At 36.7% G+C, this 16,346-nt stretch overlaps 1 protein-coding gene across 1 annotated transcript in view; it reads right to left on the bottom strand.

Annotated features, from left to right (window-relative positions):
• Positions 1 to 8,183: 8,183 nt before the first annotated feature.
• The window catches only part of NECTIN3 (nectin cell adhesion molecule 3), a 47,661-nt gene continuing 39,498 nt past the window's right edge, over positions 8,184 to 16,346 (bottom strand). Inside the window, exon 6 of the mRNA XM_074154217.1 lies at positions 8,184 to 11,027. Within this exon, the coding sequence (XP_074010318.1) occupies positions 10,435 to 11,027 (593 nt within the window). The 3' untranslated portion in view covers positions 8,184 to 10,434. The remainder of the gene's footprint in view (positions 11,028 to 16,346) is intronic.

The raw sequence follows: 16,346 nt of genomic DNA, 5'->3' as shown, positions 1-16,346 counted from the left end.
TGACCAGGTTGCTTGGCTAAGTATATGAGGTATTCTTACAAGTTGCAAGACTAAAGTCAGTCTTCTCATGGCTAGAATTACCAATGGGGCTGTATTTCCCTTCTCCACTTATTTCTGTTGCTACAAAAAATGCCCTACTAATTTCTGAATGTTTCGAAAACTCTGAACATTCATGCATTGCATCATACAAAACAATGTTTTTTCCTCTTTCCTTCAGGAGCGTCTGTCAAGCTAGACATAACTTCAGCTCTTTCCCACTGTCAAAGACTGTCCATTTCAGTCATGTTTCTAGGCTAGTAAAGAACTTTTACCTCTTAATGATATATTCTTTGAAATACAGTGAAACTAATTCTAATGATTCAAAGGATAGCCTGAATTAGTGCCCATTCCTTTTTTATAAGTATTATGCAACAGAGGAATTCCTCTTTAAGCCACTGGAATTCTTCCATTGCTCAACTTCTTCCTGATTTGCCTCAAAACTCAGCTGCCAAGCAGAGACCCCTCTCTCACCAAGGACATAACCTTCAGGCTGCTCACTGATCTTTCCTATTACATGAAAAAAATAGTTCTGAGTAATAAAACAGTATTTCCATGACAATGATTATTAAAAAAACCACCCAGACAAAAGCAATACCTTTGTTGCTAAAAAAGTTGATGAAAATGAACCTACAGTCTTCACAGTAAATATAACTATTTACATTGCCATGTTTCCTTTGTTCCATATATTATTCCTATGTTTTGGACTTCTGCCTCACTATTTTAGGATTGTAAGTGAACAGGTTCTTCTTGATTAAGTGATTCACATGAATACATAAATTGGTATCTGCAAACACCAGTATAGAGAAATTATTGTGAGTATTCAGTTACACAGTACTTTTACATACATGTAGCTTATTATTTAACGTTAGCATGTAAATGGTAATGTATACTTAAAGCATACTTAAAGTTACTTACCATTACTTACCAGTAACTCCAAGTCTGAAGGAGTAACTATGTAAGACATTGGTGACCCAGTATTATCATATGTCTATAATACCCCCCTTCATTTTAATACCAACACGCATCTACTCAGATATGAGTAAAATTTAGTTCAATATTGACTGCTAGGACACAAACAGGAACATTTCAGCTTAGTTGCTTCTGGAACACTTCACAAGATCCAAAAAAGCTACTGTGCATGATTTGAACAATAACCACAGATGATTTAAAAATTTGCATGTTAACAACTTACCAGAAGCAGCTTAAATTGGATCAATCCACTTTCAATCGTCAGTTATTGTGAGTATGCAGACGACACCATCTAAGGTCATTCTTCTTTAACTTTTCTTTGCACCTTCATGTAGTCTATAATTTCTACTCATATTGAATTTGATCATCTATTGCTGTTGACAATGCAGTGACACTTGCTGCAGTTCTTTTCAGTGTAACCAGCAGCTTACACCTGAACTATCTAGAGAGAGGCTCACCAGCATGCTTGTCATTTATGACTAAACAATACAGTTCAAACAGAACTTGGAAGAAATTACGTGGCTAGTACAGACTTTTAGTCAAGCAGGACAAGACACAGTGACAGGTTCCTAACTTGCTTCTTTTAACTCTTTACAGCTATTCGAGTGTTGGTTTATTACAGCAAAACAATGCAACCAAGCACTTCTTGGCTAAAGCTACTATTTTGACACTTATTTCTATTAGGCAAAGCAGAAGCTGTTGCCTCAAGTATAATAGAGAGTACATGTTGATTATAAGTAGTACCAGCTAGAAAGACTTAGCCTCCAGCTCCAGTTCTTTTCAGTTTTGGACTTCCACAGAAGAGAAGAACAGGTACACTGACAATGTTATACCAACAACCATTATTTTAAAATAAAGCACAGTTAACATCTAGCCTGAAAAAGAACTATATCTCTCTCCTTTCTTTCCAAAACAACTTAAAACTGCATTTATCCAGCTTGAGAGAAATGACTATTTGATTCAGCTTGTTTAGGGTCTTTTATCTATTTACAAAATACATTTAGAGAAAACATTTTATTACATGCTTAACAAAGACTAGTGTCAGCTTCAGCTTTTCTTAGTTCTTAAGTACTCAGTAATAGAAGCCACAGCAAGCAAAACTAAAAAAGAATTCAAAGCCAAGAGTTCAGAAGAGGAAAACAATAAGGGATGTATTTTATGCGTAGTCCTATAAAGGACAAATAATTGCATTTCCTTTTGTTGTCATTTTGCCATCTAGCATCACTATAGATGCACAAATAACAAAGTAGTCCATATCTTCTGATTTTTTTAAGCAAGATAAGTAATAATGGTAGAAGATTAAATCATAGGAATGTATTAGTTGAAGTACAAGTCATCAATACTGCATTTGTTGAGTATCGTAGCAACAGAAGAAAGTTACTACATAACACAAAAAAACATTGTTTCTTTTGTGTCATCTTAGGTGTTATACCACCTTCAAGATCAGAAGACAAAAGCCTATTACGCTTTTTGCCAATTCAGTGTTTTATACCTTCATATTATAAGCATCAGGCTGCTAGTAAAAGTAGCAATGATCTCAGAAAACTTTCTTGCTTCATTCAGCAACAATACTAGCAAAGTATTACTCAAAGTACTATTTATAATACACAATATTCTTTTCATGTGTTAGTTTCATGAGAAAGAGGAAAGCTTTTATTGGCAACTCATATTTGGTGAGCTTTAGTAACCAGCAGCCACATGAAGAAAACTACAAGAATATTTTCAGTGTTACTCTATCAAATCCATCTTTGAAGATGGGTGAATATTTTTTTCCTAGGGCCTTCCTCTATTAGAAAAAAAAAAAAAAAAAAGGCTTTTATAGGTCCTTAAAAGCTGCAAAATTACACCAGAGTATTAGAAAAATAGTATTAATTATACACCAATGATTACCTGATTACCTCAGGCATGTAATTCCGCATATCAGTGGTTAGAATCACATTATTTATACAAAGTACTGAAGTTGGAACAAAAATCCCATTACAAACAATTACGATCTAATTCTCACTAATAGTGACAGGTGATTAAAGTTTTCTTCAGTGTAAGCAGAAATCTAAAGATCAGGTTAAGTGATTTAATATATATTAAAAAAAAAAATCACACTTTAGGGGCTACAGTCAGGATCTATACTTTTCATGAACAGACTGGTTTATGATATGAAGTGTAATAATCAATGCTGTTAACTGAAGCTGTCTCCCATACATGGGTCCCTTCTGCGTTGCCTTGTGCAAAAGAAGCTGTTTGAACTCACCTGGAGTTTCTCAGGTAGCCCAATCCAGTGCAAAGCCGTGCTGTAGTTAAGAAGGACAGTCCTACCCTTCCTTGTTCCCCGCTAATTTTAACCATCTCATTTGCTAGAATTAGCTTTCCAGCATATCACCTCTATGATCCTGTTACATCAGACTACACTCGCACAAACACTAAATGCTGGTAAGGACCTTCACTGCCTATTGCTGTCTTGTTTGGACAGCATTACTTGAGATCACATGAAGCTACCCATAAAAGCGCACTAAAAATTTGATTACTTGTCAAAGAATTAGTACAGAGTCTTTTGTTGCTGTTAAATATAAATTCAAGTAAAAAGATAAAATTAGAAGTTACATAATTGCAAGCAGTTTAAAGTGATTTAGTGATGTTCACTGGGAATCAAAACGATACTTTGGTAAATCAGCCACGCTAATGCCCAAAACCCAATATATCCCCAGCACTCAAACCGTAACAGCTTAAAAAAATGGTAGTTGTAACTAGCAAGGAAGATGATGCTGCTGAAGTCACTTGTTAAGCTTACCAAGTATATTTTTTCCCCCCATATGAATATTGTTTTATAAAACTATGTATATTCTCTTCATCACCACAAAATTTCAACTATAGCCTTTTCTACTTCAGGAGGAGCAAAGTCTGTCAAACATTATTAGAGACATGAAAGGGATCTATCTACCAGTTCCCTGACCTTTAAGGATGACTAACACCAAGGACATGAGAGATTCAGGTATCACATGTGTAGGAAAACTTTTTGGTTGTGAATCAACAATCAAAAAACTCCATACAATACTAGGAAAGCAAAATCAGACTAAATCAACAGAATAAAGGGAAGTTACTACTTTTCCTACCTCACTGAAGATATATATATATAACCACTTACTCACCTGAAGCATAGCTTCTTTCTGTGGTACAGATAATGCTCCCTCCTCACATGAGGATGGTTTGTGAGTGGGTGGAAGATCAATCCTGTAGTAAAGAAAGAATGAAATATGACATGTCAAGTTTATGAAGTCCAATTGAATGGTCAGTTAAACATTATTTATATTAGCTGCCAAATCATCCAACACTCACCCTCAGGGACACACACCTTTGAGTCAGCAATGACACATATATGGAGTATTGCAATGATAATATACCCACCACTGGCAATAATTCAGACACACACTTTTTGTAGAAAAGCGCTGTCTATAATTTGTTATTTGTCCTATGAAGTGTTACGTAGACTGAACTCTCCACCGCCATCCTCTCTCCCCTTCAACTAAGTGTGATTAGGGACTATTAGCATCTATCATCGTTTCTAGTTTATGAGATACAGCTTGAAAAACCTTCAAGAAAGCCTTAGAATCAATTACTACATGCAAGACCTCTGTACTGTAACTTTCTCAGTGAAAGCAAATGGTTATAAAAATTAAAGTGTTTGACTATTCATGTAAATATGCTTCAGCTACAGAATTTAAGAGAAATAAACAACAAATCAGTATTTCTAACCACATTAAAAATTACCGTTTTAAGAAAACACTTGACTCATCTTGCTAGCTCAAGAGATTCAAGTGTTGAAACTTATTTTATGCTAAATTCTGTAAGCTACTTTATTCTACTCATTAAGTATAGAGACATGACATTTTCATTTCTCATTCAGTTTAAGTGTTAACTGTACACGGCATATGTGAAAAGACTTCTATTTACAGATATTCAAAGCCATCATCGGTTTTTATGCATGTTCCAAGCAAGGTCTAGACATCATCCACTTTAGCTGACAAAATCTTTTCAGACTTTTTTTGCTTGCTTGTTTTTGTTTGACCATATTGGATGCTTAAAAAAGTAAACCGCATGTCTGCATCAGAGACTTGAAGAAATAATGTGCTTTCTGGAATACTGGTTAAGTCAATCATTTCTAAGCACACACGTCTGTGGGTGATGGCTTCATTTTACACATATTTCTTTCTTAGTGGACTTCTACTCTGCAAAGCATGGTTAATTTGCTCTCATGTTAGACCTACAGTTATGATAAACCAGCAGTCTGTGGCATCAGTCAAGATGGATCTCTCCCCTGCCCTCCAGTTCAACCAATGAGCAGTTTTCTTTCAAAAAAAAAAACTTCTGAAGAGATAAAGGATTATATTACCTCTGAAGTCATTCTTAGCTTCCTCAATTCTTTTTCAGAAACATAAGTGATTTTACATTTGTCTACTCTGTAAATAAAGCCCTGAAATTATGACAGCTGCACAGCTGCTAAGGAAACTCAGACCTTTAAATTCCTGTATAGAACAAATGCTTTCTGCATATTGCTTTCAATTAAAAAAAAAAATCCAACACACTTACACTTTGTCAAGATAGGATGGCCTTTTTTTCCTTGGGGTCAGCAGCACTGTCACAAAGATGGTAATGATAAAAAGAGCAAGGACTGCTCCGATCACAGCCCCTGCTACAGCAACAGAAGATGTCTGCTTAAATGGCATATCTGCAATGTGATAGCATAGGTTACACCTTTAAGAAGTTCTCATACTTCAAATACTCAGATAAGCTATTTCAGCATTGTTCTGAGAAATGTTTCTTCCTTCCATGACAAAACAAAGCCTCACCCTGCGCTAACACTCTTGCAGTCTTGGCTCCAGTCACCCATGCTCATGGATCATTAATATAATTTCAAAAATTTCACTGTCTACTTTTAATAAATACTAGCTGCATGCTTTTATTTTCAATTTCAAAGCAAGATGAAGTTACAGAACGCATGCTTTGCACTTACATGAGCAAACGAGGTGTTAATTCAAAAAGCTAGACAACTATGGCTCTATTGGCAATCTTTCTTTAAAGCCCCTGAAGTCTGCAAGAATGAAAAAGGGAAACTTAAAATCAGGGGAAAAAAAGACATACTACAAGGAGCAATAGACATTCAAACTCACTAATACTTTGCTTACACTAATCAAAGCCACCCCTAAGACCATCTGTCATCTCTAGGACTTCACACTTCAGGCTACGAGAAAGTAATTTTTATAAATGAATTTTAACAAAAGTTATTTGTTTTGTTTTTTTTAAAAAGCATTTTCTTTTGACCTCAGCACTGCCAAATCTAATGTTTTGCAACTCTCATACTGAATTAACACACTTGCCAGTCTTTGAAGGTCACCCATTTCACTATACCAGGAACTTAAAAAGTTTTAAATCATGTAAAGCTGTGAAACTTATTAGCACATTTTAATTCAATATCATCAGTGTTTCAAACTTGCAACAAAAGGCTTTTCAAAAAGTTGAACAATTGGAATTATTCCCATGCGCTTCACTAAAACTTCTACCGGTAATATATAGGTAGATTACAGAAATAACAGTCTGACCTACATTGATTACTGGATAAGAAAGGTAACAGCAACGGAACTCAACATTAACAGAGCTCTCTACTTGTAACATATTTGTAATGCCGTTTACTTTAGGTATATTCCTTCAGAAAGAATCATATGCTGTGTTTATCCAAACACACACAAACCATACTCTAATTAATCTCTTACCAGAAGAAACTTCAGGAGCCTCTCCAGCTACGTATCCTATTCACAGGTCAAAAAACCAAAATAACTACCCAATCTGTTTTATCAATTCCTCATAGTTCTAATGCTATTCTGCCCTTATGGTGGAAAGCTGGATAAAGGCAAATTTTTCTCATCCCTCATTTAAAAAAAAATAGCACAACAAAACCCAAATCAAAACAACCCCAAACCATCTTATTTCCAATCTGATACAGGAATGCCTGTCCTCTCACTGCATATGAACGACAGGACTGCAATATTCCCTGGGATCACTCATGCAGGTATCTTTATGCAGATTGAACAAGACTGAAATCAGCATTTTTTGGTGACTTTCTTAACATTAAGGGATAAAGTCATAAACACTATCAGGAAGCTAATTCACCCTGGAAGATCACAGTAACACATCACCTTCAGTGATCCTGGTTCTATTTTACAGAGTAGCTTTCTTGGCAGAAGCTCCATTTGTCTGTCAGTACCAGTCTACACTAAAAAGAATCATCATTCCCATCTTCTCCTGAAGAATGGGCACATGAATCACTGAAAGACTCAAACACTACATTTTAATTAGCTTAAGTTTAGCTCACACTGGGTTCCCTCTTTAAGTGATAAAGTTGCAGGTAACTAATATACAGCGTTTGGCGTAGAATTCATGAAGACACTTTGGTCTTGTGAGCACAGCTTTACCAGAAGAGTTACTTGACTGTTTCATACTGTACCAACTTTACACTGTGGCGTTTTTTCTGGTAAATTCTGCTGTAATATCGAAACAAAGTATTATACTTTCAATTAAAGTTTTTGGGTGAGATAACAATAGCTACCCATTTACCTTTGAACACCAGGAAAAATAAAAATATCCCAGCAAGCGTAGCTACATACGGGAACTGAAATTGCTTTAGCAAAAATAGTAGGCCCAAAAATTCTATCAGACTAACCAAAGGAATGATCAAAAACCCAGACCACCGTGCCAAGCTGAACAAGCCAGAGAGCACCTCTGAGACATGGTGTCAGCTGCACAGCATTTGAACCACAAGTTGGTCAGAAACAGATGGGAATTGATTGACTCCAAGAAATACGTTGAAGCAGAGCTACAGCAACCAAAAACAAACAAAATATTATTTTAAAAGAATGTGAATCCTAGACAATGTATCAGCTGTGGTTCAAGTGAAACTATCTGGACATCAACTATACCTATTTATCATTCTCAACATTCATACTCTTCAAATAGTTTAAGATACTTGTTTTATAAGCTTATGGTCTCTAAGAGGAAATGCTAAAAAAGCCCATCTTAAACAGCTTAAATACGTAAGGTCCTTCTACCCAGCTTCTGGCTTTATTTTGCTTTTTCATCTTCAGTTTTAAGAATATATCTGTCAAACATTTTTGAACACTACCTATGTTCCAGAATGTAACAAAAAGTTTATTCACACAACAGCCATTTGTACTTACAATCAATTCTTTTTACAGCAGACATAATGTACAAAACATTGCAACACGCATAAGCCCTATCCCTATTATCAACTTCAACTCCAAAACATTTCAACTTCTTAACCCATAGGAATTAAATATATATATAATCTATATTTTTAAAAATCAAAACAAAAAAAATCCACAGAGACAAAAGCAAGATATCCCATGTGGAGAACAGGTTTATGGTTATGTTTATTTCCAAGTAACACCATCTTTTAAAGATGATATATCAAGTATTTTTTTTATTTGAAGAGAGGTATTATCTCTTTATTCCAGAAATAATTTGGATCAGAACCTTCTGCTAGAAATTTAACTCCTTTTCTTGTGTTTGCACTCAAACTACAGATACACACAATATCACTTGCTATTGTTCTTGAGACTTCGGTCAATCATGTATCAGTACTCCGTTAATCCAAACATGAACTTAAGTTGTTTGGGGAAGCTTTTCCATTTGAATTTCAAATAAAGCTGCTGTTTTAATGTTTTTGAAGACATGCAGTCATATGCAATCACAGTGTATTGTCTACAACGCTCAATACAACTATTTTAGTGAAGCTCTAAATGCTGTAAGCTACCAAAGATCATGAGGATAGAAAAGAACTTCCAGCACGAATGTTCATGAAGCAGCCGTAACTATGCAGCCTATTCCATTTTAAAGGTAGCAGAGATTTTTCCCTTTTCAGCTTTCAAATATTAATAGCCTTATCAGGTTCACTTTCTTGAGCTAAACTCTTAAAAATGGCACTTCAAAGGATCTACTATTCTAATTATGAATTTATAATTGTTCTGTAATTCATCTGAAGTTATTTCATTCTTCCCTACATAATCAGCAGAATTAGTTTGGTGAAACTGCTCAAGACAAAGTAGAACAACTTCAGATGTCAAACGAGATGTCCTACATACAATGCCATTTTAAAGAAGAACATGAATACATTGTTAAATCAGTATTGATTATTTGCAGGGAAAATAAATCCACTGGGGTACGAGACTGCACAATTTATCTAAATTCCTGTTTCATACGTTCTGTAATTGCACCATCAAATAGTGTGTTTTCACTACATGAAGTAGCAATGTAAATGTCCGCTTCTCTGCTAATAACCTGAAATTCTGTAATTACCCTCTTCAAAGCAAGCATTGTAACTTATTCAGAAGCAGCATAAAACTGCTGTTTTAACTTCTGGGCATAAAGATTCTAGCAAATGCTTTGACACCTCTTAGCATGCTCAATGTTTATTGGCACCCAGGAAAAAAATTTGCATTAGCTTCCACCCTTGAAATCTCTTAGTTTTCTTCTTAGTTGTGTCCAATCCTCCAGCTTTCAAATACAATGGTAAGATTCCAACAAAGCCTCAGAAACAGGTCTCTGAACTTGTATCTTGTGTACTTGCAAAAAGAGTCTTGTCTTCATTAATGAGTTTTGACATCCTGCCAATTACAGACCTAACAAAATATCTTACTGTATGTATATATACACACTAGCATAAGGCTTTAGAAATCAGTGACTATAAAAAAATAATTTTTTATCTTATTCAAAGACAAACCTTTGACCTGTTTACACAGTTACTCCTCAAGATTTTGTTCAGAAGTTAGTTTCAGTGCAATGACTTCTTTTAAGTACATAGTTACAAGAAGGCTCATTAAAATGCTAAGAGGTATTCATTTTTGTGCAGAAAAACCCTAAAAATAAAGCTTTGATTCTGCTGTAACTAATTTCAATTGGTAAAGTATTTGCTATACAGAAGCGTTAAGTTTAACATGTACGGTATCTCAATTGGAGTAATTCACTTTATCTGCAAAGCAAATGCCCCAAAAGATTATATTTGATCATTGCCTTAGGTAAACTTGCTTTTAAATCAGAGAGCCAAGACAGCCACTTTCTATTCTTAAACAATTTTGAATGGCAACTTAAATTTAGCCTTTTTTTACCTCTGACATAGACCAATATAAGCACTCTGCATTAAAACTCAAATCTTAAACAGTAGTACAGCATTGGGAAAAAAAAGCAGCTCAAATACATTTTCCCCAGATTCAGTATTTCCATTTGTCAAGTCACAATATAAAAACCTTCAAAAAAAAAATCAGTTTCAAAAAGTTTATTCCTTCTCTTGTGTAAGTATAAACAATCTGAAAGTGATCAGCCAATGAAATGAACTGCAGGTACATGTTTAATTTTCAGTGGTTACTACACATACCACTCCCTCCGAGATATTACCGAGCCATCTATGTGAGAAACAAAGTCTTCTTCATTGTCATCATAACATTCACCACCCATATACTTCATTCCCAATGTTCCACCTTCATAGTAATCCATTGGTCTTTCATAACGTTCCTGGTACCTGTTAATATTGTCTATATTGTTCCACTCTGGTTTTTCAGGGTCTTCTAAATAATCTTTAGATATTAAGCTGTTCATTGGATGCTTTATTTCTTTTTTTATACTGCCAGGGTAAGAATCCACATCATCTGACTGAAGAACATCTATTTGAGACTCTTTTTGCATATCTGATGGTGGAATGTAGTTCTTAGCAAAGTAGTCACCACGGAACGTCCGTCTTCTCCTATAGCAGATAATTCCAACCAGAACACTGACAAGTATGAGGAAGAGAGCCCCACCCACCGCACTACCGATGACGGTACCCCAAGTGTCTTCCTGCATTGCTGGCAAGGTTGATGTTGGGAAATCTATTATTCTAGGTTCTGTTGCTAAACCTGTGACGCCATCTGTCGAAGGATGCCAGGGAACCGTGGGCAGTCGAGTGGTAGTAGTAGGAGGATCTAATGGAAAGAGCAAAGAAGTAGACAAGACACAGAAAAGGCACAGAATGTCAATGCAAGCTAAATCAGTTAAGGGTTTATAAGAAAGCAAAGTTGATGGGTATGTTCTACAAGAATAGTTTTTCATTCTCAGGTTCATATCAGTACAAAAAGTCTTACTCTTTCCACAGGCTTTGATCTAGCTTCATTACATGTGGTTTTGAGCTATGCTGCAGCAGGATAGGAAGTATGGGGAGAAAATAAAACCAAAATAATCTTTACGTAGACATCTCGCTCTCCTCCAAGTAAGGAGATGCAGCATTTTTGTTCAGATGTTCACTGTTCATACTTTATTATTCACCTCCCCCATGGAAGAATGGTGTCTATTAGGGAAAACCCAAGCAGCCCTCTTTATTTCCAACCAGCGCTTAGGAATACGGGATCAAATTAATTGATTATGCCAGAGAGTCAATTATTCCACACTAAACTCCCACTTCAGAAACTGTTCAGGGCACTGAGTATAAGAATGAAAAACTATCAGTTGTGTGCGCAGTCAGCAGCACATGAACTACTGATTTTTAAGCTATTCTCTCCAAAAACATCTGTTGCATTAATACAACTTACTCAACTTCACCTTGGGATTAGTGAAAGAAGCACAGTTAAAAATGGCATGTATTAATCTCAAAATAACGCTTATGTTGAGCAAGGTGCTTTCAGGATTTTAAAATAAAAAAACTGGAACATTTGAAGTAAAAATGATTTCTATGCATTCCTCCTAAAAGCAATTTGATCCCTCATGCACAAAGAGATTTCCATATTCATTCCTCAATGTAACGTATCAACTGATTTCATGTCAGGTTATGCAACTAAACAAGAGATTGCCAGATACCAAGCTTCTCCAGCACTCAACTTTTTTCTTTGTTCTTTAGGTCTACTGGAGATGTGTGCATCTATATTGAAGACAAGGTTGCAAGTGATGGGTTGATGACACTGAGAAAGCCTCCTGAGATTTTCCCAGTCAATTGCAGTGTCACATGCAATTCCAGCTTCTATACCTGTGCTGCACTGAACAAAACCAGCTTTTTGCCTCGCCCAATGCAAGGTAATTTTAAAATCAGTAAAGCAAACAACACTAAACATGTTATTGTGGCTTGAATCTTTCAGAGAGAATATTACATGGACAGCCAAGTAGCTCATTATGTCATGTTATTTAGTTAAATGCCCATAAGCAAGATTCATGGAACTACTAGTACTGTATTACAGAGGCACCCTAAATTTACCACCACAAAAAAGTAAAATAGATCAAACTGGAGATCTGTCAAGCTTCCAGTTATTTGACAAATCATAACTTTAAAGATTCACAGATATGATTTTTAATCTTACTACTCAGAGACTGCCATACAATTCCCTCATGCTATACAGAATTAGCACATTTGTCATGATCACTTTAAATTGTACTTTGGTCTGCACCTCACTGCTGAATGCAGCATTTTAAGCTTGACATAAGTAAAGTTTTACATATTTTCAAAGCATATAATTATATTACTTGACTATGTAAAAGTGGTGATTTGTTAGGGAGCTCTACATAAATGAAATTAATTTGACAGAAGACAGGAAACTGGATAAGAAAGACGCACTATCAAAGTGAACAAAAGGAATTCAGATTATGATTTTAGTAAAAACTGATCTAAAGTGAGTTTAATAATTTAAAAAAGAAACAGAGGTTAAGGAATCCACATTTACCAGTGATCCCATGTCCCACAAATCCATAGGTCAAGTAGTTAAACTCAAACCCCTCCTCCTTGAAAATGTATTTGCTTTAGACACAAGATTTGTTAGCTTAAAATACAATTTCAGACAGTACCAGCAACATCATCTTCCAGGCTATGTATACACTTCACTTTATTTAAACTGACTTCATAATTGTTCATCCATTTCTCTCTGGTACTGAGGTCTTCAGTTTCATCCTCCACATCCACAATATAAAACACACATTCACAAGTATGTAGTATTTGCATCTTGGCAAGTTTAACCATTACATATGTGAAATAAATACAGTGGCATTTACACCTAATTATTAATGTATTAGAATACCAGTGTTTTTATGAAAAGCTTTCCTTCAAAACTTCTGTTTCATCCCACAGTTGTCAGGCTGTCCAGCTACATTATCTACAAGCACTAATTAAGATATTAATCTTAAATTCATTGCAAATATATATCAGTGTTTGTTTATAAGTATTCCTAAAATACATAAGTATGATTACTACTGTCTCTGTCAGTACCTTTTAATTTTATCTTTCTTCAACAATAAAGTTGTCCCTCCTTGTTTAAATGTCCACTACAACTAAGATCATGTGAAGTTAACTTCTGATGCCACCCAGAGCTTTCTGAATGTAAAACTAGATTTATTTTTTTACTTCCTGCAGCAAGCAAGTTTCCCAAATAAAAAACAACATTAAGATTAGGAAAGCCAGAGTTCCTTACCTCTATTCCGTAATATTTTGCTTGCAAATCACAAATCACATCTCAACTGCTATCTCCAAATTAAGAAAATGCCACTCTTGTCTGTTGGCATGAATTCTTTCATACCAACAAGCTGTTTAATTATAACATTCCACGTCATCACCAATACCTGTTTCTTTGAGTTCTTAATGGTTTTCACAAAACATTAAGCACATCACTTAAAGCTAATTGTTTCAAATAGCACTTTATTCAAAAGTATCGATTTCCTACTGATTTTTTTTTTTTTAACATTTTGGTTGTGGCACAACATTTAACAGCTCTCATCTCTTTCACTGATGTAAGCTTGTGTTGTTGCACAAACCACAACATAACAAAGTACTCATGCAGGCCGGGGAGCTGAAAGTGGCAGAAATTCTGAAAAAATTTGGTTTTAGGTTAGATGCATCTTGATTTTGGTTTTTGTCTCTTACTATGCTCTGGGCCCCATTCAAATCTTTATTGGATATATTCTGTAGTAAGGACAAGGACAACTGAAGACTCACAAAAAATTTATTTTTCTATTACATACCACCCTCATTAAAATCGGAGACATTACTGGAGAAAGCAAAAACGTGTTTTCTGCTATGAACAAGTAAACCCATCAGCTCCCTGCATACATAAAAAGCAGCCAAGTTTTCCTAGTTTGCTTCAAAGTCTTTGATAGCTTTCTACCAAGAAAAGCAAGCTGTTTACTTCAAATTGAACTCTAGTTCTCAAAGCATCATTGTCCTTGTACAGTACACAGTTTTCTATTACTTATTTTCCAGATGTTTCTGACAAAGACTTTCAACAGCTTCAGTCTGATATTTTTACTTTTCCCTTAAATGACTATTCTTAATAGAGTTCTCCTAGCTCTTGCAATACAAGACTTCGAACAGGCACATGAGTACCCACAATTAAGTTTAGTAGAGACATCCAACTATATGACATCTCATGTCCCCAAACACTGCATCTCGCCCTCACAACCCCCCTGCAGTACATCCTTCAAATGTCCATGGAGTCTTTCCATGAAAGAAGGCTTTTTTAATGTCTGAAAATAAATGGCTTTAACCAATGGCTCCAACCATTCCCACTCTACAGTCAGGTAGGGGGTAAGGATACCATGTAACCCTCTCTCCACAAAGTGTCTTATGTACACAGGTTCCACGATGGAATTAAATATTTTACTTAGGGTTATCTTCAGTTTGTTCCCCCCATTCTGGCAGCATGATAGATACGAAGACTAAGATCAGCCTGAATCAACCAACAATTTCTTTCATCAACCATCCATTTTCAAAGTTCATTTTACTTTTGCAGTTTCTAGATGGGATTTCCACACACCAAGTAGAAAATCTTGGCATTTCTTCTGCTATCATTAACCAAGCTTGCAAGGAATATTTAGGAACAATGTTGAAAGTCCAAAGCCTGCTCTACCAGGCAGTATCCAAGTTAGCAGTAAGGATATCCTAGAACCTCTTTTTCTGTACAGCAGAAAAAGCAGTTTATCAATATGACTTCTAATCTACACTCTAGAAAATACGAGAGCATCTGTGTGGTGGGCTGACCTTGGCTGGATGCCAAGTGTCCACCAATGCGCTCTATCACTCCTCCCCTTCAGCTGAACAGGGAGAGAAAAAAAATACAATGAAACCTTCATGGGTCAAGATAAGGACAGGGAGATCACTCAGCAATTACCGACACAGGCAAAACACACTCGACTTGGAGAAATTAATTTATTACCAATCAACTCAGAGCAGGATAATGAGAAATAAAATAAAGTCTTAGAACACTTTCCACCCATCCCTCCCTTCTTCCCAGGCTCAACTTCACTCCCGATTTCCCTGCCTCCTCCCCCTGAGCAGCGCAGGGCGATGGGGAAGCGGGATTAAAGTCAGTTCATCACACATGGTCTCTTCCGGTCCTTCCTCCTCACACTCTTCTCCTCCAGCATGGGCTCCCACCCATGAGAAACAGTCCTCCACAAACTGCTCCAGTGTGTGTCCTTTCCTTGGGGTGCAGTCCTTCAGGAATGGACTGCTCCAGTGTGAGTCCCCCATGGAATCACAAGTCCTGCCAGCAAACCTGCTCCAGCATGGGCTTCTCTCTTCATAAGGCCACAGGTCCTGCTAGGAGCCTGCTCCAGTGCAGGCTTCCCACAGGGTCAACAGCCTCCTTTGGGCAACCACCTGCTCCAGTGTGAGGTCCTCCATGGACTGCAGGTGGATATCGGCTCCACCGTTAACCTCCATGGGCTGCAGTGGGACAGGCTGCCTCAACCTGGTCTTCAGCATGGGCTGCAGGGGAACCCCTGCTCTGGCTCCTGGAGCACCTCCTCCCCCTCCTTCTTCACTGACCTTGGTGTCTGCAGAGTTGTTGCTCCATAATCTTTCTCTTCTCTCCCAGCTGCTGTTGCACAAGAGGCACTACCACCATTGCTGATGGCCTTGGCCTTGGCCAACAGCAAGTCTGTCTTGTAGCCAGCTGGCACTGGCTCTATCAGACACATGGAAAGCTTCTAGCAGCTTCTCACAGAAGCCATCCCTGTAGCCCTCCCTCCCCCTGCTACCAAAATCTTGCCATGCAAGCCAAATACAGTCTGTATTCACAATGCTCTCTCAGAAAACAGGCCTATATATGAAGAAACAAAAGTAAAAATGACGATCAGCTCTGCTATGTCAACCCTGACCATACCCACTCTACAAGGTGACTCTGCACTTACAAGCCACATCTTTCTAGAATTGCTAGGATTGCTGACTAACAAAAGCTGGCTTTACTCTTAACAAAAAGTTGTCTCTTCCAAAGGCAGTCATTTTAAAAGATGACACAGGAAGCAGATATGTTCCTATCTGAATGCAAGTC

Source organism: Numenius arquata, chromosome 1 (genome assembly GCF_964106895.1).
Source record: "Numenius arquata chromosome 1, bNumArq3.hap1.1, whole genome shotgun sequence".
In the NCBI taxonomy this organism is placed as follows: Eukaryota; Metazoa; Chordata; class Aves; order Charadriiformes; family Scolopacidae; genus Numenius; species Numenius arquata.
The sequence above is the reverse complement of the archived record's forward strand: the minus strand, read 5'-3'. Positions and strand labels throughout refer to the sequence as shown.